Here is a 23,058-nt window from a genome sequence, read left to right on the forward strand (position 1 = left end):
TGGTTAAAGATGCATTGCAGGATCATCTAGACAAGACTGCAGCAATAATTCAGACACAGCATGGGTTTGTTAAGGGAAAGCCTTCTCTGACAAATTTGATTGGATACTATGATGTGGTTACAAAAGAACTGGATGCAAAAACTAATTCTGATATCATATACTTGGATTTCAGGAAAGCTTTTGACACTGTTGTGCATGGAAGACTACTGTACAAATTGGAGCAGAATGGTATTAAGGGTAAATTGCTACAATGGATAAACGGGTGGTTGAGTGGGAGAAGAAAGAAGGTGGTAAACAATGGACACTGCTCTTCTTGGACTAATGTTATTAGTGGAATCCTACAGTGTTCGGTGTTGGGCCCACTTTTGTTTTGTATATTTATCAACGATATTGATGAAGGCATATCAGGCTTGGTGTAGCTTGCAGATGATACAAAGGTTGGCAGGGTTGTTAATGACAGTAATGTCAGCGTGCTGCTGAAACAGGATCTCGAAAGTTTGGTTAGATCGGCTGAGAAATGGCAACCGAAGTTTATCAAATGCAAAGTACTGCATATGGGTAGAAGTAACCCCAGAGGAACATACCAACTGTGTGGTATACACTTAAGGTGGTAGAAAATGAAAAAGACGTGGGAGTAATTATGCATTCAGATATGAAGTTTTCTGAGCAATGCAGACAGGCTGCCAGAGCAGGTCTGGGGTTTTGTCAATGATATACAGCAATTTTGCTAGCAGGGAAAAGGAGGCGATTCCTTTGTATAAGGCAATGGTCAGGGCACACCTTGAGTACTGCATACAGGTCTGGAGGCCTCATTTTAGGAAAGATGTAGATTTGCTTTAGCGTGTACAGAGGAGGGCAGCAAGATTGATGAGGGGGAATGAAAGGATCCTCTTACCTAGAGAGCATTAGCATTAGCAGAGGCATATGATGCAAGAAAGCAAGCTTATTCAGCATCAGCCAAAAAAAAAAAAAAAAAAAACCACTCCCATTTCACCCCTCCGTTCGTTCGAAATACCTGTCCAGTTGAGCTTTAAATTTGTTTAGGCTATCAACTTCAACAACAAGTGATGGAAGTTGGTTCCACCAACCAACCACCCGCTGGCCAAAGGCAAATTTCCGCACATCTATCCGACATCCGTCCTTCCTCAATTTGAATTTATGCCCTCTGAGGTGATTATTCTGAGAAAGATGAAGAATCCCATTGGCATTGAGCATGCTCAAACCATTCAAAGCCTTATACACCTCTATCAGATCACCTCGCCGGTGCCTAGTGTCCAAACTCTGTAATTTTCAAAACTTAAGCCTTTCTTCGTAAGAGCAACCCTTTGTTCCATTTACTAATCTTGTTGCCCTTCTCTGTACCCGTTCCAGCAGCTCTACATCCTTCTTGAAATGAGGCCTCCAGACCTGTATACAGTACTCAAGATGTGGCCTTACCATTGCCTTATACAAGGGAATAATCACCTCCTTATCCCTGCTAGAAAAATTCCTGTATATCATTGACAAGACACCATGAGCTACTCTTGCAGCTCGTCTGCACTGCTCAGAGAACTTCATATCTGCCTGCACAATTACCCCCAGGTCCTTTTCATTCTCCACCACTGTCAGTGTAGTACCGCAGAGTTGATACGTTGCTCTGGGGTTACTGTTTCCCATATGCAGCACTTTACATTTGTCGATGTTAAACCTCATTTGCCACCTCTCAGCCCATCAGTTCAACCTTTCCAGATCCTGTTGCAGCAGCATAGCGTCAGTATTGTCCTTAACGACCCTGCCAACCTTTGTATCATCTGCAAACTTGGACATTAAACTTGATATCCCATCATCAATATCATTCATAAACACCGAAAACAACAACGGACCCAACACTGAACCTTGAGGAACTCCACTAATAACATTAGTCCACGTTGAGCAGTGTCCATTGATTACCACTCTCTGTCTTCTGCCACTCAACCATCCCCTTATCCATAGCAGCAATTTGCCTCCAATGCCACACTGCTCCAATTTGTGCAGCAGTCTTCCATGTGCAACAATATCAAAAGCCTTTCTAAGATCCAAATATATAATATCAAAGTTATTCCCTGCATCCAGTTCTTTTGTGACTACATCATAGTATCCAATCAAATTGGTCAGGCAAGACCTGCCCTTAACAAAACCATGCTGCGTCTGAGCTATAACTGAATTCTTGTCTAGATGATCCTGCAGTGCTTCTTTAACCAGTGCCTCCATTAATTTACCTGGAACAGAAGTTAAACTAACAGGTCTATAATTACTTGTGTCAGCCTTTGATCCTCCTTTGTGAATTGGGGTTACATTTGCACATCTCCAGTCTATGGGTACCTCCCCTGAGTCCAAAGAAGCTCTCATAATTATGGCTAGGGGTTTGCATACTTCCTTTGCTGCCTCCTTTAATATAACTGGATAGATCCCATCCACCCCAGGTGCCTTTTTTATGTTTATCCTCAACAATCTCTCCTCCACTTTCCTCTCAGTTATTACAAAATCATCCAGCTCACTGCCAATGTTTACTTTACCTACATCATTCTCCTTCCTGAATAACTCCTCATGCGTGAATGTAGATGCAAAATACTCGTTTAGATTGTTAGCCACCTGAGCAGGATCCTCAACTGTTGAACCATCAATATCCAGTGGACCAATCTGATTCATCCCTTTCCTTTTCGAGTTCAAGTATGTAAAGAACTCTTTTCTGTTTTTCTTTGCATCCTTTGCCAAGGATTTTTCATAGTCTGCCTTTGCCTGCCTAATCTCCTTTGTGACTTGGTTACAGACCAACTTATATCTATCATAGGCTTCCATGTCACCCATTAATTTGTATGTATCCCATGCATTTTTCTTCTCTGCCACATGTCTCATTAGTTCATCTGACAACCATTTAGGCCTAAACCTTGAACAATATTTCTTAGTTGGTATGTAAAGCCTGGTAGCCTCCAAGATTAGTTCCTTGAATGCTTCCCATTTTGAGTTTGCTGTTGGTAACATCATCAGTTGGTCCCACTGTATAGAATTTAAATACTGTCTCAGACCATCATAGTCGCCTTTACGAAAACAAAAACCCTTCCCTTTACCTCTGATGGTAGTTACCTCCTTGAGTAAATCCCACTTCAACACACTGTGATCACTGCCACCTAGTGGTTCATTTATCTGCAGGTTCTTAATGCATGAAGAATCACTACTGATAATCAGATCAAGAGTATTGCTCCCTCTTGTTGCCTCACGAACATGCTGATGTAGAAAACAATCATCCAATAAATCCACAAAAGCCTTGCTAGTGTGCGAGTGACCAACCCACAAATTCCAGTCAATATCTGGGAAATTAAAGTCCCCCATTATAAGACTCTCTGATTTACTGGCCCACTCTATTTCCCTGTACAATATCTTATTATACTCATCAGAGTCATTAGGCCTATAGCACACTCCTACTCTCAATTTTGATTTCCCTATGCTTATGTCACACCAAACTGACTCGACACTGCCCTGTCCATCGATGTCGACTGGCTTCACTTCCTTGGACTTTATGTGTTTCTTAATTAATAGCATAACCCCTCCTCCCCTCCTGTCCTGTCTATCCTTTCTATACACATTGTATTCCCCAAATTCCAGTTCCGCATTACTTATATCTGTGTGACACCACGTCTCTGATATCCCAACAATATCTGCCTTTGATGTTTTGAGCAATACCTCAAATTCATCAAATTTATTTACCAAACTCCTAGCATTGGTGTACACGCAGGTATACATGCACCTGTTTCTATTCTTAGCTACCCTAACACAACCCATGTGTTTACTTGTACCGCAATGACTACCAGCAGTCTCTGAAATATCCTGCATCTTGTTTTTCAGACTTCTGCTCATTTCAATAGAAGCAGTGCAAGAATCACTTCCACCTCTGCCACTGGCTACTGTTAATCTATTAGTCCTTGTATCCCCCCCAACTAGCAGTTTTCCGACCCACCTAACACTGCCTCGACAGCATCAGCAAAAATTCTTGCACCCTTTCTATTTAAAAGAGAGGCTTAAGTTCTGCAAATTGCAGCGGCTGGACACTAGGCACCTGCGAGGTGAACTGATTGAGGTGTATAAGGCCTTGAATGGGTTGAGCACGCAGAATTCTGATGGGATTTTTCTGCTTGCTCAGATTACGAACTTAAGGGGGCATAAATTTGAATTGAGGAAAGACCGCTGTAGAATAGATGTGCAGAAATTTGCCTTTAGCCAGTAGATGGTTAATTGCTAGAACAAACTTCCATCTGTCATTGTGAAAGTTGATACCTTTAATAAATTCAAGGAGGAGCCAGACAAACTTTTAGAGGGAATGGATGTGTGAAATTTTTTTTTTTTTTTGGTTGATGTTACATAAGCTCATATGCTTGCTTTCTTGTATCACATGCCTCTATTACTATTATTCACATTAGATTTTAATCTCACAAATAAATAAATTTTCTTTTGTTACTCTGCCATGATCCCTGTGATTATCCCAGCATAGTATACAATTACAATAGTTATTATTATTATTAGCCATATGGTGCAAGGAAGCCTGAGGCTTATGCTGAACCAGCCAAAAAAAAAAAAAAAAAAAGTTTCCCATGTTACCTGGAGAGAGAAAGAGAGAGGAGTAGAAGGGAATCACCAACAAGAAGGCAAGAAAGAGAAGAATGATGATGTACAGCTCAGGACCCTGGGTTTGCCAAGCCCATAAGCCCTGAGTTGTTTACATTGTATTACCCGGAAACTACAAACGCCACGAAACTACCTAATTGCAAATATTTATATTTATATTAGACAAGCAGTATCCATATAGAATGCACATCATGTGTATGGAATCTGTTTAATGTATCTCAGCTTGGTTTCTTTATTCCTTGAGCTTTTTTTCAAAAATATAATTTTAAATTATGTTAAATTATGTTCAATTATTTTTCAGGTTACAAATATAGACTGTTTTTTGCTTGAAGAGGAGGAGGCACAAAAAAGAGATGCAGAAAAAGATTATCTTCTTTTTAAGAGTACATGTGATGAAATTCGCTCACATATGAAAGAGATTCTTCAGCTTAAGAAGGCAAAAAAATCTGAAGTAAGGAAGTTTGTATCATTACAGAATTACTGTTTTAATTGGTGTTGTATTTTATATATATATATGTATATATATATATTTTGTTTTAGGTATATTAGCCTTTCAAGTTTTCTATGTATTCAATATTAGAATCATTTGGTGTTAGTGTGATTTGGTGTTAAAGTAAGAAAAACTAAGCCTTTCTTGACAATACAGCATAGTTTGAATTAGTACATATTCACATTATATGTATTTATTTTGTCTGGACATTGTTTTATATGGTTACAGTTAACTCTATAGCATTTTAGTAAAGGAAGGTGAAAATTAGTAAAGAAATACAGTATTAGAAAACAGGCCTTGAGCATTGAACTGCATATCACTACAATTTCTAGTAACAACCGACAAACTGGTTAAATTAAACTTTATTAAATAAAATAAAATGCAATATAAAATATACATAAATTGAGCACTAAAGCAGATAAAATAAAAGCATTAAAATAGATAAAATAAAATTGATTTTGTAATAACTGAGAGCAAAGCAGAGGAGAAATTGTTGAAATTGAACATAAGAAAAACACCTGGGGTGGATGGGATCTATCCAGTCATTAGCATTAGCATAAGTAGAGGCATACGATACAAGAAAGTAAGCTTATGCAGCATCAGCCAAAAAAAAAAAAAAAAAATGCTCACATTTCACTTATCCATTCGTTCCAAATACCTGCCCAGCTCAGCCTTAAATTTATTTAGGCTATCAACTTCCACAACAAAAGATGGAAGTCTGTTGCATCAGTCGACTACCCGCTGGCTAAAGACAAATGTCTGATGTCTATCCTATAACTGTCTTTCCTCAATTTGAATTTATGCCCTCTCAGGTGATTATTCTGAGCAAGAGGAAGAATCCCATCAGCATTGAGCATGCTCAAACCATTCAAGACTTTATACACCTCAATCAGATTACCTTGCAGGTGCCTAGTCTCCAGACACTGTAATTTGCAAAACTTAAGCCTTTCTTCATAAGAGCAACTCTTTGTTCCATTCACTGATCTTGTTGCCCTTCTCTGTACTCGTTCCAACAGCTCTACATCCTTCTAAAAATGAGGACTCCAGGCCACACCTTGAGTACTGTATCCATATACAGTACTCATGGCGCATTATAGCCTTAGTTGCTAATGCACCAATAAAATAAAATACAGTACTCAAGGTGTGGCCTGACCATTGCCTTATACAAGGGGATAACCACCTTATCCTTGCTAGAAAAATTCCTGTATATCATTGACAAGACACCATGAGTTACTTTTGCAGACTGTCTGCACTGCTCAGAAAACTTCATATCTGCCTGCACAATTACGCCCAGGGCCTTTTCATTCTCTATCATTGTCAGTGTAGTACCACAGAGTTGATACTTTACTCTGGGGTTATTGCTTCCCATATGTAGTACTTTACATTTGTCAATGTTAAACTTCATTTGCCACCTCTCTGCCCATCTGTTCAACTTTTCTAGATCCTGTTGCAGCAGCATACTGTCATTAGTGTCTTTAACAACCCTGCCAACCTTCGCACCATCTGCAGATTGGAAATTAAGCCTGATATATACCATCATCAATATCATTTATAAATATAGAAAACAACAATGGACCAAACACTGAACCCTGAGGGACTCCACAAATAACATTAGTCCCCGAAGAGCAGTGTCAGTTGATTACCACTCTGACTTCTCCCACTCACCCATCCCTTTATCCATAGTAGCAATTTGCCTTCAATGCCACACTGCTCCAATTTGTGCAGCAGTCTTCCATGTGCAACAGTATCAAAAGCCTTTCTAAGATCCAAATATATGATATCAAAGTTATTCCCTGCATCCAGTTCTTTTGTGACCACATTATAGTATCCAATCAAATTGGTCAGACAAGACTTTCCCCTTAACAAAACCATGCTGTGTCTGAGCTATAACTGAAGTCTTGTCTAGATGATCCTGCAGTGCTTCTTTAACCGGTGCCTCCATTAATTTCCCTGGAACAGAAGTCAAACTAGCAGGTCTATAATTACTTGTGTTGCCCTTTGATCCTCCTTTGTCATTTGTATTGGTGTCATTTGTGTATTGGGGTCACATTTGCACATCTCCAGTCCTCCCTTGAGTCCAAGGAAGCTGTCATAATTATGGCAAAGGGTTTGCTTACTTCCTTTGCTGCCCCCTTTAATATAACTGGATAGATCCCATCCACCCAGGGTGCCTTTTTTATGTTTATCTTCAACAGTTTCTCCTCCACTTTTCTCTCAGTTATTACAAAATCATCTAGCTCACTGCCAGAGTTTAATTCACCTGTGGCATTCCCCTCCCTGAATAACTCTTCATGTTTGAATGTAGATGCAAAATACTCATTTAGTCTGTTAGCCACCTGAGCAGGATCATCAACAGTTGAACCATCAATATCCAGTAGACCAATCTGATTCATCCCTTTCCTTCTAGAGTTTACATAGATAAAGAACTCTTTGCTGTTTTTCTTTGCATCCATTGCCAAAGATTTCTCATCTGCCTTTGCCTGGCTAATCTCCTTTATGACTTTGTTACAGACCAGCTTATATTTATCATAGGCTTCCATGTCACCCATTAATATATGTGCATCCCATGCATTATTCTTCTCTGCCATGAGCCTCATTAGTTCATCTGACATCCATTTAGGCCTAAACCTCGAACAATATTTCTTAGTTGGTATGTACAACCTAGTTGCATCCAAGATTAATTCTTTGAATGCTTCCCATTTTGAATTTGCTGTTGGTAACATCATCAGTTGGTCCCACTGTATAGAATTTAAATACTGTCTCAGACCTCCGTAGTCGCCTTTACAAAAGGTAACTACCCCTGATGGTAGTTACCTCTTTTAGTAAATCCTACATGAGCACACTGTGATCACTGCCACCTAGTAGTTTCTTTATCTGCAGATTCTTAATGCATGAAGAATCACTACTGAGAATCAGATCAAGAGTATTACTCCCTCTAGTTACCTCCTGAACATGCTGATGTAGAAAACAATCATTTAATAAATCCACAAAAGCCTTTCAAGATGTTCAAGTGCAAGCTCTGGTTTTGATGTGGGCAGCTGAGAGCTTGATGGGCCCCTAAATTTAGATCCTTCGAGGGCATCCACCCTGTCCTTCAAGCTCTCATATAGGCCCATAACAACGCTGAGTTGTTGCCTGATTTCCTCACACTCCTTTCATTGTGCACACACAAAGACATTCCCCTTGGCAAAATCATGTCCCGTACCTGATTGCTCCACAAACATCAAGCAAGCAGTGCATTTTAAGCAGTGTAGAGGGCAACTGCCTCCCTCATTTCTCCCCTGAGCCGCAGCATTCCCATTAGCTTGAGCCTTTTGATTTGCTGTATTAAAGGAGGACCACACAGGAAGTAAGCAAACCCCTTAGCTATAATTTTGAAAGCTTCCTTGGACTCGAGGTACGCATGGACTGAAGATATGAAAATGTGTGCCCAATTCACAAAGGGGGATCACTCACTATCACTATTTCACTATTTGGTGTTTAGGAGCATTAGCAGCTAAGGCCATATTGCTCCGGGGATATGCAGTGGTCATTCCCTGACCTTTCCGCATCCTTCGTATTTGGTGGTCACGGGCTCGAACCCCGGTCTAATCAAGAAGCGTGTGTTATGCACTGCTGCTCCTGCCCACCTGGCTACGGAGGCGCCAAAGGGGGGATCAAAGGGTGACACAAGTAATTACAGACCTGTTAGTTTAACTTCTGTTCCAGGGAAAATAAAGGAGTTGCTGTTTAAAGAAACAATGCAGGATCATCTAGACAAGACTGCAGTTATAGTTCAGAACAAAACGGGTTTTTTTAAAGGGAATCTTGTCTAAACAATTTAATTGGATACTGTGATGTGGTCACAAAGGAACTGGATGCAAAAAATAATTTTGATATCATATACAGTGTATTCCGGTTATTTGGGCCACCAGTTAATCGGGGCAGCCATTTATTTGGGGCAAATCTTAAAAAACAGAAACCAATCGAGAAAATAGCCAGGGTTTACTTTGCTTAATTGGGACAGCATGCCGTTTAATCGGGGCAGGAGACCACAGCACTGGAGATTACCCTATGATTGTATCCGACGGTACCACGTGGTTCGGTCGAAATTCTGGAAATCACAACCATAAAACAAAAACAATTAGCAGTCACCTGTTTATTGGGTTTTTCTGTTAGTGAAATCTATCATAAATGGGCAGTAAACTCGATCTTACTGAATTTGCGATAATGCCGACAGCTGGAATTCTGTGGGTTATTATGGTGAAATGAGTTTACACTTCCATGAAATCTTCAATCATATAAAAAAATTAATTTTCAGATCTTCTCTTCATTCCTATTTTTAAAGTTTTGTAACTCGTTACTCCGTTCTCACTTGCACATATTGTGTTACTTGTAATTTGTGTGTGCACTGTTTTTTATTGATTGCTTATCTTTTTACTGTTTTAAATTTTAAACCCCACCCACAAATGTCAGTGAACAGAAATCTCAACTAGTTAGTATGTAAATATTAGAGTATGTATTAATTATTCCGATTATCACGTATCATTTAATATTTTAATTGGTAATTTACGGTAAAAAAGGGTAAATTTGTGCTTAATATATCTTTGCTTTTATAGCCTGTGGATAATATTCCTCCTATTTTCGCTAATTAGAATCGCTGCTAAAATTCAGTTCACAAACGTGATCGCAATAACCGGCACTTCCTGCACGTATAGGGAACGGTACTTTACTATGTCGAGTTCATTGTAATGTGATTTGGTTGTACAGTGAACCAATTATAAAGGGGGGAGTACATTGTATTTTTTACTATTTATGTGAAACTTCGGATAATTGGGGCAGCCGCTTAATCAGGCCAAAATGCACTAGTCCTGATGTGTCCCAAATAACTGGAATGGACTGTACTTGGATTTCAGGGAAGCTTTTGATACTGTTGCCCATGGAAGACTGCTGTACAAATTGGAGCAGTATGGCATTAAGGGCAAATTGCTACAATGGATAAAAGGATGGTTGAGTGGGCGAAGACAAAGAGTGGTAATCAATGGACACTACTGTTTGTGCGGGCGCCTCTGTAGCCAGGTGGGAAGGAGCAGCAGTGCGTAGCACACGCTTCTTGATTAGACCGGGGTTCGAGTCCGTCACCACCAAATACGGAGGATGCGGAAAGGTCAGCGAATGACCGCATATCCCGGAGCAATATGGCCTTAGTTGCTAATGCTCCTAAAAACCAAATAACAAACAAACTACTCTTTGACCACTTCTGGACAACTCCACTAATGTTATTAGTGGAGTTGTCCAGGATTCGGTGATGGGCCCATTGTTGTTTTCTGTATTTATCAATGATATTGATGAAAGTATATCAGGGTTAATGTCTTAAGTTTGCAGATGATACGTAGGTTGGCAGGGTTGTTAATGACAGTAATGATGGTACACTAGTGCAACAGGATCTAGAAAGATCGAGCAGATGGGCTGAGAGGTGGCAACTAAAGTTTAATATTGACAAATGTAAAATGCGGCATGTGTGGGCAGCTGAGAGCTTCATAGGCCCCTCAATTTAGATCCTTCGAGGCCATCCACCCTGTCCTTCAAGCTCTCATATAGGTAATGTACCAACTGGGTGGTACTACACTTGGGGTAGTGTAGAATGATAATGACCCGGGGGTTGCTTGTGCAGTCAGATATGAAGTTTTCTGACCAGTGCAGACACGCTGCAAGAATAGCCCGTGGTGTCTTGTTAATGATATACAGGAATTTTGCTAGCATTGATAAAGAGGTGATTGTCTCCTTGTATAAGGCAAGGGTGTTCGGCATCCGCGAACACAGTAACAGCCTCTGTCATGGGCAAAGCACGTGACCTATCAGACCTGGAAACAGGCATGATCATCGGGCATGATTATTCTTATCAGGCCAGGTGTGCCAGCATTTCCAAAACAGAGCAGATTTTTAAATGCTCACGTGCTGCAGAGGTGAAAGTTTATCAACACTGGACGAATTGGACAGTTTTGACGACCTGACATGCCAATTGTGGAGCCCCATGCGCCATTGATCCCAGAGGTGAATGTCGGCTGAAATGGTTGGTCAGGACCGATCGGCGTGCTACTGTTGCTCAACTGGCCATCCAAATGAACTGTGGGGCCTCAAGAAAGGTCTCCAACACAACAGTGCAGCAAACTCTGTTGCGCATTGAGCTGCGGAGCAGACACTTGGTGACAGCACCCGCACTGACGGCCATTCATCGCAAACAATGCTGTCAGTTTGCAGAGCAATAATGACACTGGAAACTGGCTGAGTGGCAACTGGTGGCCTTCTCCGATGAGTCAGGGTTTCTGCTCCACAGAGTGGTTGAATGGTGGCGTTTTAGGTGTGAAACTCCGGAGAACAGACACCTGGACACGACTGTTGGCAGAAGGCAGGATGGTGGGGGCAGCGTTATGGTCTGGGGAATGTTTTAATGGCATGGCATGGCTTGGGTCCGCTGATACCTCTGGAGGGCTCCCTGAACTCAAATGGTTACCTATCGATGATTGCCGATCAGGTACACCCGTACATGTTGGCAATGTTGCCAGAATTGTCCACGAGTGGTTTGAGGAGCATGACGAAGACTTCAAGCTACACCCTTGGCCACCGAATTCCTCGGATCTTAACCCAATTGAAAATCTATAGGACCACCTCGATCGACACATCAGACGGATGGATCCTCCACCAAGGAACCTAAGGAACTCCAGGGTGCAATGCAGTCTGCATAGTCATAGATAACCGTAACAAGTTCTGCAGACTTATTGAGTCCCTCCCAAGGCGGCTGGCTGCGGTGCATGCTGCAAAAGGCACATATTCTGGATACTAGGTAGGTGGTCATAATAATGTGACTGGACCCTGTATACTCACTACACCATATAAAGGTTGACCGACAAATACACTGGGGATGCCCGCAGGGCTCTGTCTTAGGACCTCTGCTGTGGAACTGTGTACTGGACGAGTTCCTCTCCCTCGACTTACGTGGCGTTCAGGCATTGGCATATGCAGACGACCTGTCCCTAACCCTTACTGCAGATTCAAGAGCCCAACTAGAAACTCTCGCGAATGCAGCAGTAACCACACTGCGAGAATGGACGGAAAGGCATCGACTCACCATATCGGCCACCAAGACCAAATCCATCTTTCTTAAGGGCTACCTAACCCCAACTAGACCGCCGCAAATAAGAATCAACAATAGAACAATTCAGCTAGCCACAGAACTAAAGTATCTGGGTGTTATCCTGGACCATAATCTATATTTCACCCCACACCTAAAATATATACAGGCTAAGATGAAAAAAATATGCTGGCATGCTTGCGAGAGTCGCACGTCGCGACTGGGGCCTAAAAAGGCGCACCCTTGCGATCATTTATAAAGCAGCCATTATTCCAGCAATCACATGTGCCTCCGGTGTCTGGTTCCACAAAGCCTCAACAGTGGTAAACTGCAGACTGGATATTATACATAGACCCATCCTATTGACCCTCACCCGAGCATGCAAATGGCCCCGAGTGCCAAGCAATAGTGACAAGCGATTTTCTTCCTGTGATTATAGAGTGATCTACAAAGTGATATAGTTTCTTTATTTTCCAGTGCGGCTGTTATTTATTTACTTGAAGTGGTTCTGCACTTTAAAAATCAAAAGTAAGAACCCAGAAGGCAATCCACCTTTCTTATTCTTTATATATATATATCACTAACCAAATCCACTAACTTAAACAACCGCTTGGTCACTGGTGGCACCGCTCCTGCCTCCACGTGGCGGGGCCGGTAACCTGGGGGAAAAACCAACCCTCGGGGCAAAAAGGAGCAATAATGGAAACAAGTGAATTTCCACATTTAGAGCCGAAGTGCTCTCAACATGAACATGACAATGACACCGACCATGACTTCTCTCTTTCAAAGAGACTTAAAAAAGACACTAGGAAGCAGGAATCTCCAGCTTTCCTCATAATGCACTCTTTGTCATCCCAACCTCTGAGCAAGCTCTCACCTTTCATCATCCAGAGATGCCTAGAAAATGCTGCAGGTTCACCAAAAATGGTTAAACGTCTCCAATCAGGAGATCTACTAGTAGAGACTTGTTACTCAAGACATTCTGATTTATTACTACAACTTACTTAAGCGGAATACCGATTCAGGTTACCCCACACAACACACTGAATTCTTCCAAAGGAGTGATCTCTGAGTGGGATCTGTTAAATGTTTCCGAGGAAGAAATTGTCCAAGAGCTAAAAGATCAAAATGTGTCTCATGCAAAACGTATCATGATCAGAAAAGATGGCAACTTAACTCCCACGCGAAACATAATCTTGACTTTCGGTACTCCAAATCTACCGGGTTCAGTCAAAGCAGGTTACTTGAATTGCCGCATTAGGCCATATATCCCAAATCCGCTCAGATGCTATAAATGTCAGAAGGTCGGCCATTCTCAGACAGCATGCCGTGGAAACGCTATATGTCTAAACTGCAGCTGCAAAAATCACACACAAGCAGAATGCAAAGCTGCAACACCACAGTGTCCTAATTGTAGTGGCAAACATCCAGCTTACTCAAAAGACTGTGAATTGTAGAAGATAGGAAAAAAAATACAAAAGTATAAAATTGAAAATAAAGTCTCTTACCAAGAAGCAAAAAAACAGATCAACTTAAGTATGCCAAAACGCACTTATGCTTCTACCATTCTCAGACACGAATCAGTGGCATGTCAGACTGAAGTATCCATCTCTCCAAAAATATCAATATCAGACTGGGCACGATCAGTACTCTCGGTCCAGCATCCATCTAAACCAAATTCAATAGACCAAAGCAATAACACGCCACTCACAATTCAAACCAAGAGACCTCTGCCTCATCAGACAACAGATAATTTGCAAAGATCGTATTCTGCTGAGACGAAAGTATCATGCCTAGCAAGCATGGATACAGATGATACTATCGGTCAAGAACTGCTTGAAATACACGCAGAATATGATATGGACGATAGCAATGAATCAGGACGTCCCACTTTTCTCCGAAAAGAAAAACCAAAACCGGACCGTCATAAACAATCAACTTATAAAAAGCAGTCAGATACATCTTGCACGAACAAAACCAAATAATGGAACACATCATTCAGTGGAATTGTGGAGGTTTTCACAGCAACCTCGATGATATCAATGAACTAATTCACTGCTTCAATCCTGTTGCCATGTGCCTACAGGAAACCAACTTGACGCCCCATGTTTCCGCTACAGTCAAAAATTACACTATCTACAGACAAGATAGATCTGACACTAATAGTGCTCATGGAGGAGTAGCCATCCTGTTGGACTCAAGAGTTCCTTCCAGATGCATTCCATTGCAAACCTCTCTAGAAGCTGTTGCCACACGCGTAGTAATTGGAATCACCGTTACATTGGTCTAAATTTATCTTTCACCTAATCGTCCATATTCTATTCAGGAAATCGAAGATCTTGTGTTGCAACTACCAGTTCCGTTCTGTCTACTAGGTGACTTCAATGCTCACCACCCATTATGGGGTTCTTCCAGCTTAGACAGGCGTGGAAAGCTTGTTGAAACATTAATAGATCGACAGGATTTAACATTGTCGAATACTGGCTCTCCTACCTATGTTCATTTTCCTACCAGATCAACCTCCGCAATAGACCTTTCCATTTGCTCTCCAGTGCTCTATCCAAGTATCCAGTGGGTAACTCTTAACGACCCTCACAACAGCGATCATTTTCCAATAATATGCAAAGTTCAAACTTCCTGTTCATTACCAACAGACAATCAAGTAAAATGGAAATTTCCAAAGGCTGACTGGATAAAATATAGCACGCTTGTCTCGTTCGACAACCATATCATACAGTGCTCTTCAATCAACCATGTTACTGAACATATAACAAACCAAATTCTAACAGCTGCAACCACTGCAATTCCACAATATGAAGTCAGGAAAAGGCGAAAATTAAATTATTGGTGGAACGAAGAGTGCAACAATGCAAAAAAAGAGAAAAACAAAGCTTGGAATCAATTCCAAAAAACATCCAACCACTTCCAATCTTATTAATTATAAGCGACTTAGAGCAAGAGCCCGTTATATCAGACAGAAAGCAAAAAAAGAATCTTGGATTAAATTTGCCTCCTCAGTTAATAAAAATACAGACATCAGACTGATCTGGAATAAGATAAAATTGTTAAATGGCAAAATTCCTCCAACATCTACCCCACTAATTAACTGGAATGGACAGGAACTCTCTACTCCTGCAGAAATTGCAAATGCACTAGGATCTGTATTCTCTCAGTTGTCTTCCTCAACTTCTTATGACCAATCATTTCAAAAAATTAAAGGTGTAACTGAAAAATCCAAACTGAATTTCACGGACGGATGTGCACTAACATATAATCAACCATTTACCATGGTTGAATTTCAGCACGCTCTTACCAACACAAGGAACAGCGCCGCTGGCCCTGATGGGATATTTTATATAATGCTCAAAAATTTAAATCCAAAGTCACAGTCATCACTGCTGTTCTTCTTCAATCGAATATTCACTGAACATACATACCTAAGCTCCTGGCATCATTCCTACGTTCTGGCTATCCCAAAACCTGGTAAAGACTATTCTGTTCCTCAAAACTACAGACCAATTTCACTTACCAGCTGTCTGAGCAAAACCCTCGAAAAAATGATTCACCGCCGTCTGACTTGGTATCTTGAGTCCCAAAATTTAATCAATAACAACCAATTTGGATTCAGAAAAAATCAATCATCATTGGACCTTATGATTAAAGCCGAAGCAAACATCAGAAATGCATTCATTAAAAAGGAGCATCTCGTTATGGTCTGTCTGGATATTGAGAAAGCCTTTGACACCACATGGCGTTTCGGCATTTTAAAGGATCTATATTCTCTTGGCCTGAGAGGAAATTTACCATATTTCATCCAAAATTTCTTAGAACAAAGATCCTTTCAAGTTCGTTACCGAGGAACTCTCTCTAAAAACTTTGTTCAGGAAGAAGGAGTCCCTCAAGGGTCCGTTCTCAGTGCCACTCTATTTGCAATTAGAATTAATCACTTAACTGAACTTATTCCGAAAACAGTGTACTCATATCTTTCTGCCGATGATCTCACAATCTCCTGCCACTCTCAAAACATGAACTACATTGAAAGACAATAAATCAGATCCACCAATTTTAAACACACACACCAACCGTGTATGACTGATTGAATAATGAAATAAAATAAAATAAAATGATAAAAAAGACTGAAAAATAATATTTGCAAAAAACTTTTAATTATTTACAAAAAACTAAACTATAACAAAAGTAAAAAAGTTAAAATGCATTAAAATATAAATATAAAAGCGATAAAAAACGATAAAAAACACTACTAGAGCTTTCGGAGGTGTCTTCCTCCTTCCTCTTACTTATGTTAACTCTAGAAGGAAGGGGATGAATCAGATTGGTCCACTTGATATTGATGGTTCCATTGTTAGCATTAGTAGAGGCATTTGATGCAAGAAAGCAAGCTTATGCAGCATCAGCCAAAAAAAAAAAAAAAAAAAAAAAAACACTTCCACTTCACCCCTCTGTTCGTTCGAAATACCTGTCCAGCTGAGCCTTAAACTTATTTAGGCTATCAACTTCCACGACAAGGGATGGAAGTCTGTTCCACCAACCAACCACCCGCTGGCTAAAGGCAAATTTCCACACGTCTATCCTACATCTGTCTTTCCTCAATTTGAATTTATGCAGGTGATTATTCTGGTGATTATTCTGAGCAAAGAAAGAATCCCATCAGCATTGAGCATACTCAAACCATTCAAGGCTTTATACACCTCAATCAGGTCACCTCGCAGGTGCCTAGTCTCCAGACACTGTAATTTGCAAAACTTAAGCCATTCTTTGTAAGTGCAACCCTTTGTTCCATTCACTAATCTTGTTGCCCTTCTCTGTTCTCGTTCCAACAGCTCTACATCCTTCTTAAAATGCGGTCTCCAGACCTGTATAAAGTACTCAAGGTGTGGCCTGACCATTGCCTTAAACAATGGGATAATCACCTCCTTATCCCTGCTAGAAAAATTTCCGTATAGCACTGACACCATGAGCTACTCTTGCAGACCATCTGCACTGCTCAGAAAACTTCATATCTGCTTGCACAATTAACCCCAGGTCCTTTTCATTCTCTACCACTGTCAGTGTAGTGTCACACAGTTGATACGTTACTCTGGGGTTACTGCTTCCCATATGTAGTACTTTACATTTGTCAATGTTAAACTTCAGTTGCCAGCTCTCAGCCCATCTACTTAACTTTTCTAGATCCTGTTGAAGAAGCATACAGTCATTAGTGTCATAAACACCCCTGCCGACCTTCATATTGTCTGCAAACTAGGACATTAAGCTTGATATACCATCATCAATATCATTAATGAATACAGAAAACAACAATGGAACCAACACTGAACCCTGAGGGACTCCACTAATAACATTAGTCCATGAAGAGTAGTGTCCATTGATTACCACTCTGTATTCTCCCACTCAACCATCCCTTTATCCATAGCAGCAATGCTACGCTGCTCCAATTTGTGCAGCAGTCTTCCATGTGCAACAGTATCAAAAGCCTTTCTAAGATCGAAATATATTAACATTAGTAAGGCGTTAATATTATTAACATTAGTAAGGCATAAGTTTTTTACCGCAAGCTGGTATAAAAGGTCGTACAGATAGCAACCCGCTTAAGAGACAAAAAAAGTTACATTTAGATCACATTTACTAGCACACAACCAAACCAAAGAAGCCAAGAATGGCTTTTTAAATTACTGCTATGCAGATGGTAATGCATTCCTATGCCATTTTAGTTAAGGTATGTAGGTGAGATTTAAAACGTAAATTGATGACATTTAGAATATCAAGCCCAAATTAATACCGTATTCTTAAATATCATCAATTTATGTTTCAAATCATACAGCTTTAACTAAAATGGCACAGGGGTACATTAGTGCAGTGGTTTTCAACCGAGGTGCCGCAACAATGTTCCAAGCATGCCACGTAATTTAGGTTTAAGTTACTTAAACTTATTTTTTTATTTTTTTTATATAGGGTGTCTCAAAAATATTGGTATAAACGTTTAGGGGAGGTAGGTAATATCTAAAGCAATGTGAATCGCATAGGAACCCATAACCGGAAATGTCAAGGGAAATTAGTAGCAGAGGCACAAGAAACAGAAATGACACAAGACACTAATTAGTGGCAAACATTTATTTGACATAATATTAACAATGGAGTACGAGATGTATGCATTTCATGATGCTACAACAGATGCTCGAAGGTTCCACCACAAGATGCGATGCATGTGTGACATCGACGCAGCATGGATTGGCGGACACGGTCGAACACACCTGGAGTTTCTTTGACAGTAGCAGCAGCGCAGATGAGTCTCACCACGAGATCCATTCCCGTCTCCACAGGCGATTCATACACGATAGATTTGAGGGCTCCCCAACAGAAAGAAATCAAGGCTCGATAAATCAGGTGAGTATGGGGGCCAGGCAACGGATCCACCACGGCTGATCCACGGTTGCCAAAAAAGCCTGTTCAAATGGTCACGAACACACCTTCCATAATGGGCAGGCACCCCGTCATGTTAAAACCAAATGTTGCGTCTCGCATTTGCTGGAACATCGTCAAGTAACCCTGGTAGAACTTGTTCAAGAAAGATCCGATATTTAGCGGAGTTCGTGCGGTATGGGCTGACTAAGCAGTCACCGACAATACCTGACCACACATTTATTGCGAAGCGATGTTGTGCCGCATGGGGTGCACACCGTGTGGGTTGTCGTGAGCCCACACATGAGCATTGTGCTGATTGAATAAGCCTCATCTGTGACCAAAACATAGGCTGGAAAATTGAAGTCTTGAACACTTTCTTGGAGAAACCACTGCGCAAAAGCCACACGTGCAGGATGATCTTGGGGGAGCAGTAACTGAACCCTTTGGAGATGAAAGCGGTGTAAGGAATCGTCATGCCAGACACGCTGTACACTGCGAGACACTCCTGAGGAAGAGGCAATGATGTGTGCTGGTAGTAGGATTATTCTGGACGGCATTCGACACACTTTCGTCAATGGTGTGAGTTAGCGTCGAACGTGGTCTGCCCGCACTACTCCTGTTACCTCTAAATGACTCATAATCGCACAAATTTTGATGCATACACGCAAACAAAAGGTGGTCTGGTACATGTCTGTCTGGGAAGCATTCTCCATAAATTCATTGCGCGGCTCGTCCATTGCCCTCCGCTAATCCATACACTAGGTGCATGTCTGCCAGCTCAGTTTGTATATCGATGCATGCTCTTCGTGTGGCGACTACTGCTTGAATGAGTAAACCAGAAATTTTCCCTCTCGCGAACTGATGGACAGTGCCGTGTACAGACTTACGGTGATGTTTCCAGTTATGGATTCCTATGCGATTCACATTCCTTTAGATGTTACCTACCTCCTCTAAACGTTTGTACCAATATTTTTGAGACACCCTGTATATTTACTAAATTTTCCCATGTATAAGACGCACCTTAAATTTGAGGCCCGAAATTTAAAAAAAAATGTATTACATAAAGTTATTGAACTCAAGTTTTATTCATTATAAAATTCATACAACTCATCACTGTCAAAACTCCCATCTATTAGCTTGTCCTCATCTGTGTCTGATGACGAATCACTGTCTTCATATATTGCTTCGTCCTCAGTTCCATCTATGGCATTTGAAATGCCACACTTCTTAAATGACTTGACAATGATCTCAATCTTGATATTATCCCAGGATCTTTTCACCCAGGTACAAACTTCTGCTATAGTTGGTTTCTTCACTCTTCCTGCTGGTGTCAAATTGTCCCCAGAAAACTTCATCCATTGGTTCCATTTGTCTCTCATGGCAGCTTTGAAGGGTTTGTTAATGCTGACATCAAGTGGTTAGAGCTGGGATGTCAAGACTCCAGGTATGATGGCATGTTTTGTTTTTGCTCTGCAGCAATCTTCTTTGTATTTTTTGTTGTGTGCCCTGAACTGATCAAGCACCAATAGGGCAGGTTTGTGTAAGAGCACACCTGATCTCCTGCTCCAAACTTTCTCAAACCAGATCTTCATCCCATCCTGAACCATCCAACCCTTGTCATGAACGTGGACAATCACTCCTTGAAGTTTGTCTTCGTTTCCCATTGTTTTGCGTTTGAAAATCAGCATAGGAAGCAGCTTGGTTCCGTTGGCACAACAAGCTAGAATAACTGTATAATGGCTCTTTTCATGTACACTTGTCTTCACAGTTACAGTTTTCACCCCCTTCTTATCAACAGTTCTGTTACTTGGGACATCAAATTGAAGGGGAACTTTGTCCATATTTGCAATCTGTCCCAACTCAAACTGATGTGTCTTCCGACATTGAATGACAAAACGATGAAATTCAAGGACCTTCTGCTCATAGCTTTCAGGCATCTTTTGGGCAAGTCTGGTGCGTGTACGCATGCTTGGTCCATTCTGTTTCATGAACCTGAAGCACCAATTGTGAAATCAGTAACATCTTTTTCATCAGCAATTCTTCTTGCCTCATGCTGAACCATCTTTGTGGACCCAGGAATTTCAATTGCCCTTTGCTCCTCAATCCATATCTTAAATTCCCTCTCTAAATCAGGGCATTTTGCTGACTTGCCTCTAATGGCCTTCTACCGTAGAATTTTCAGTAGGGTTTCTTCTTTCTGTAGCCAGTCTCGGATTTTTTTTTCAGCTGGAACAAAGTTACGTTCAGCAGCATGATTTCCATTCACTTTTGCAAACTGGATCACTTTTAACTTGAATTCAGCACTGTACGAAAATCTTTTTTGAGCCATTTCTGGGCAGAACGTGGCAAAACGTAACTTAATATACCAGTAACAAGCGCGAAACAATGAGTGCAAAGACAACAAGCGCGAAAAAGCGGGAAATGCAAGTAAAAAAAAAAATCTATAACCACTGTATAAGACGCACCCAGATTTTAGACCCAAAATTTTTCGAAAAAAGGTGCGTCTTATACATGGGGAAATACGGTATTTCATTATTAAAGGGTGTATGGTATCTTTTTAATTTTATGGTGATCTATAATTGATGTTTATTTAGTACCTCTTTATAAAGAGAAAAATTATTATATATACAATAGGCCCTCCATTTAAAGGACAAAAAATTTCTCTCCTAAAGGAAAAATTTAGAACTTTTTTTTTTTTTTTTTTTTTTTTTATTCGCGGCCTAAAATTTCAGGGGAGTGATGGATGGCTGTAGAGTTTTTGAAAGTGCCACGGCATTGTTAATAAAAGAACCTGGGTGAATCTTTAGGTGCAGATGAAGAACAAGTTAGACTTTCAGAAAATATCTAAATGACCTCGTTAAAAATGAGGATCTCATTTTATCACAGCTTTATAATACTGACGAGACTGGGCTTTTTTTTATCATGCTGTTCCTGAAAATACCCAGGCATGAAACAAGCACCCCCTGGTCGTAAGCTAAACAAGGAGTAAATTTCGGTTTTATTTTGTGCAAATGCTGATGGCTTGCATCAGCTTAAGCCTATGCTAGTTGGTAAGGCAAAAAAAAAACCCTCGTGCTTTAAAGGATTTAATGAACCAGTTACCGGTGAAATATTCCCACTCAAAAAATGCCTGATTTACAATGGATATTTTCTGTGACTGGTTCTTTAACCATTTTATTCCTGACATGCGATGCCATCAGACAGATGTGATGAAAATTCCTTCTCATGAAATAAAGGCTGTTTTACTGCTAGATAATGCATCTGCTCACCCTAATGCTGAGAGGTTAGTTAGCAGGGATGGGAGAATTAAAGGTGTTTTTCTGCCTCCTAACACTACTTCGTTGATAGCCGATGAATCGGGGTGTAATCGTTGCATGTAAAAGATTGTATAAGAAGATGTTTTTGGAAGAGGTGATGGTTGCTTTGGAAGAAACAAGAAGATATCAGGACACCACAAAATTTACATGCATACAACATCAGAAAGAACAGCTTCAACTTAGCAGCTGCGTGAAAAGATATGAAGATTACTACCTTGGCCAATGCTTGGAATTGTTGTACGACGTAGAACCTGAAATGGACTTTGAGGGAGTTGAGGCGTCTAATTTTCAGGACAGTCTTTAAGGCGGGCAACAAAAATGCAACTGAGAATGATGTGGCACAGTGGCCCGAAAATGATGAAGATGATCTGGGCTATCAAATTTTTTTCTGAGGTAGAGATTACGGAAAATGTTCTTCGTAGAGAACGATGATGACGACAAAGAAGAAGAATCAGTTGCACTTCATCTTAAATTGTCTGTTATAAGACAACGTATGGATGAAATCATATATTATATTGAATCATCATCAGACCCTGATGTGCTTCCTTATTATGAACATTTTAGAGAATTTCAATCTACAATAATAAGGAAGCAGCACCAAGGTGCAAGGGCAACTGAAGCTTGATGATTTCTTCAAGACCACTTCATCAACTGGACCTGTTTCACCAGAACCCTCTACCAGCAAGGAATTAACACCTCTCCCTCCATATGACAGTTGTTTCTGATTCTGAAAATTGATTCTTTCAATTAAGTTAATATTAATCCTGAATATAATTTATCTTTTTTAATGTTTTTTTGTGTTTTTTATTCAATGGAGTTTAAGAATTTTAAAAGTATTTTTTTCCCTCTAAAATGGATTTAAATGAAAAAAACTAATGTTCACGTTGAAAACAACTTTGTGTGAGCTGTAAGGAAAAAAAATAGAGTGGTGTAAACACTCCATTAGTTACATTGTATAGTATTTGATGTGTTTAATTAAAATAAAGTTTGCTTCCTGTCATAAATTTATTTTTAACAGATGTTTTAGTGGAGTGTATAAATTACTCAATGTACATTATAATAATATTTTATTCATACTTATA

At 40.3% G+C, this 23,058-nt stretch overlaps 1 protein-coding gene across 2 annotated transcripts in view; it reads left to right on the top strand.

Annotated features, from left to right (window-relative positions):
- thoc5 (THO complex subunit 5) overlaps positions 1–23,058 on the top strand; it is a 388,780-nt gene that overhangs the window by 18,178 nt on the left and 347,544 nt on the right. For both annotated transcript variants that reach the window (XM_090373524.1, XM_090373522.1), the window contains exon 2: positions 4,940–5,089. In XM_090373524.1, coding sequence (XP_090229650.1) covers positions 4,940–5,089 — 150 coding nt within the window. The remainder of the gene's footprint in view (positions 1–4,939; positions 5,090–23,058) is intronic.

The sequence above is a fragment of the Mastigoproctus giganteus genome, chromosome 5, assembly GCF_048544385.1.
Source record: "Mastigoproctus giganteus isolate SK-2022 chromosome 5, ASM4854438v1, whole genome shotgun sequence".
NCBI lineage: Eukaryota > Metazoa > Arthropoda > Arachnida > Uropygi > Thelyphonidae > Mastigoproctus > Mastigoproctus giganteus.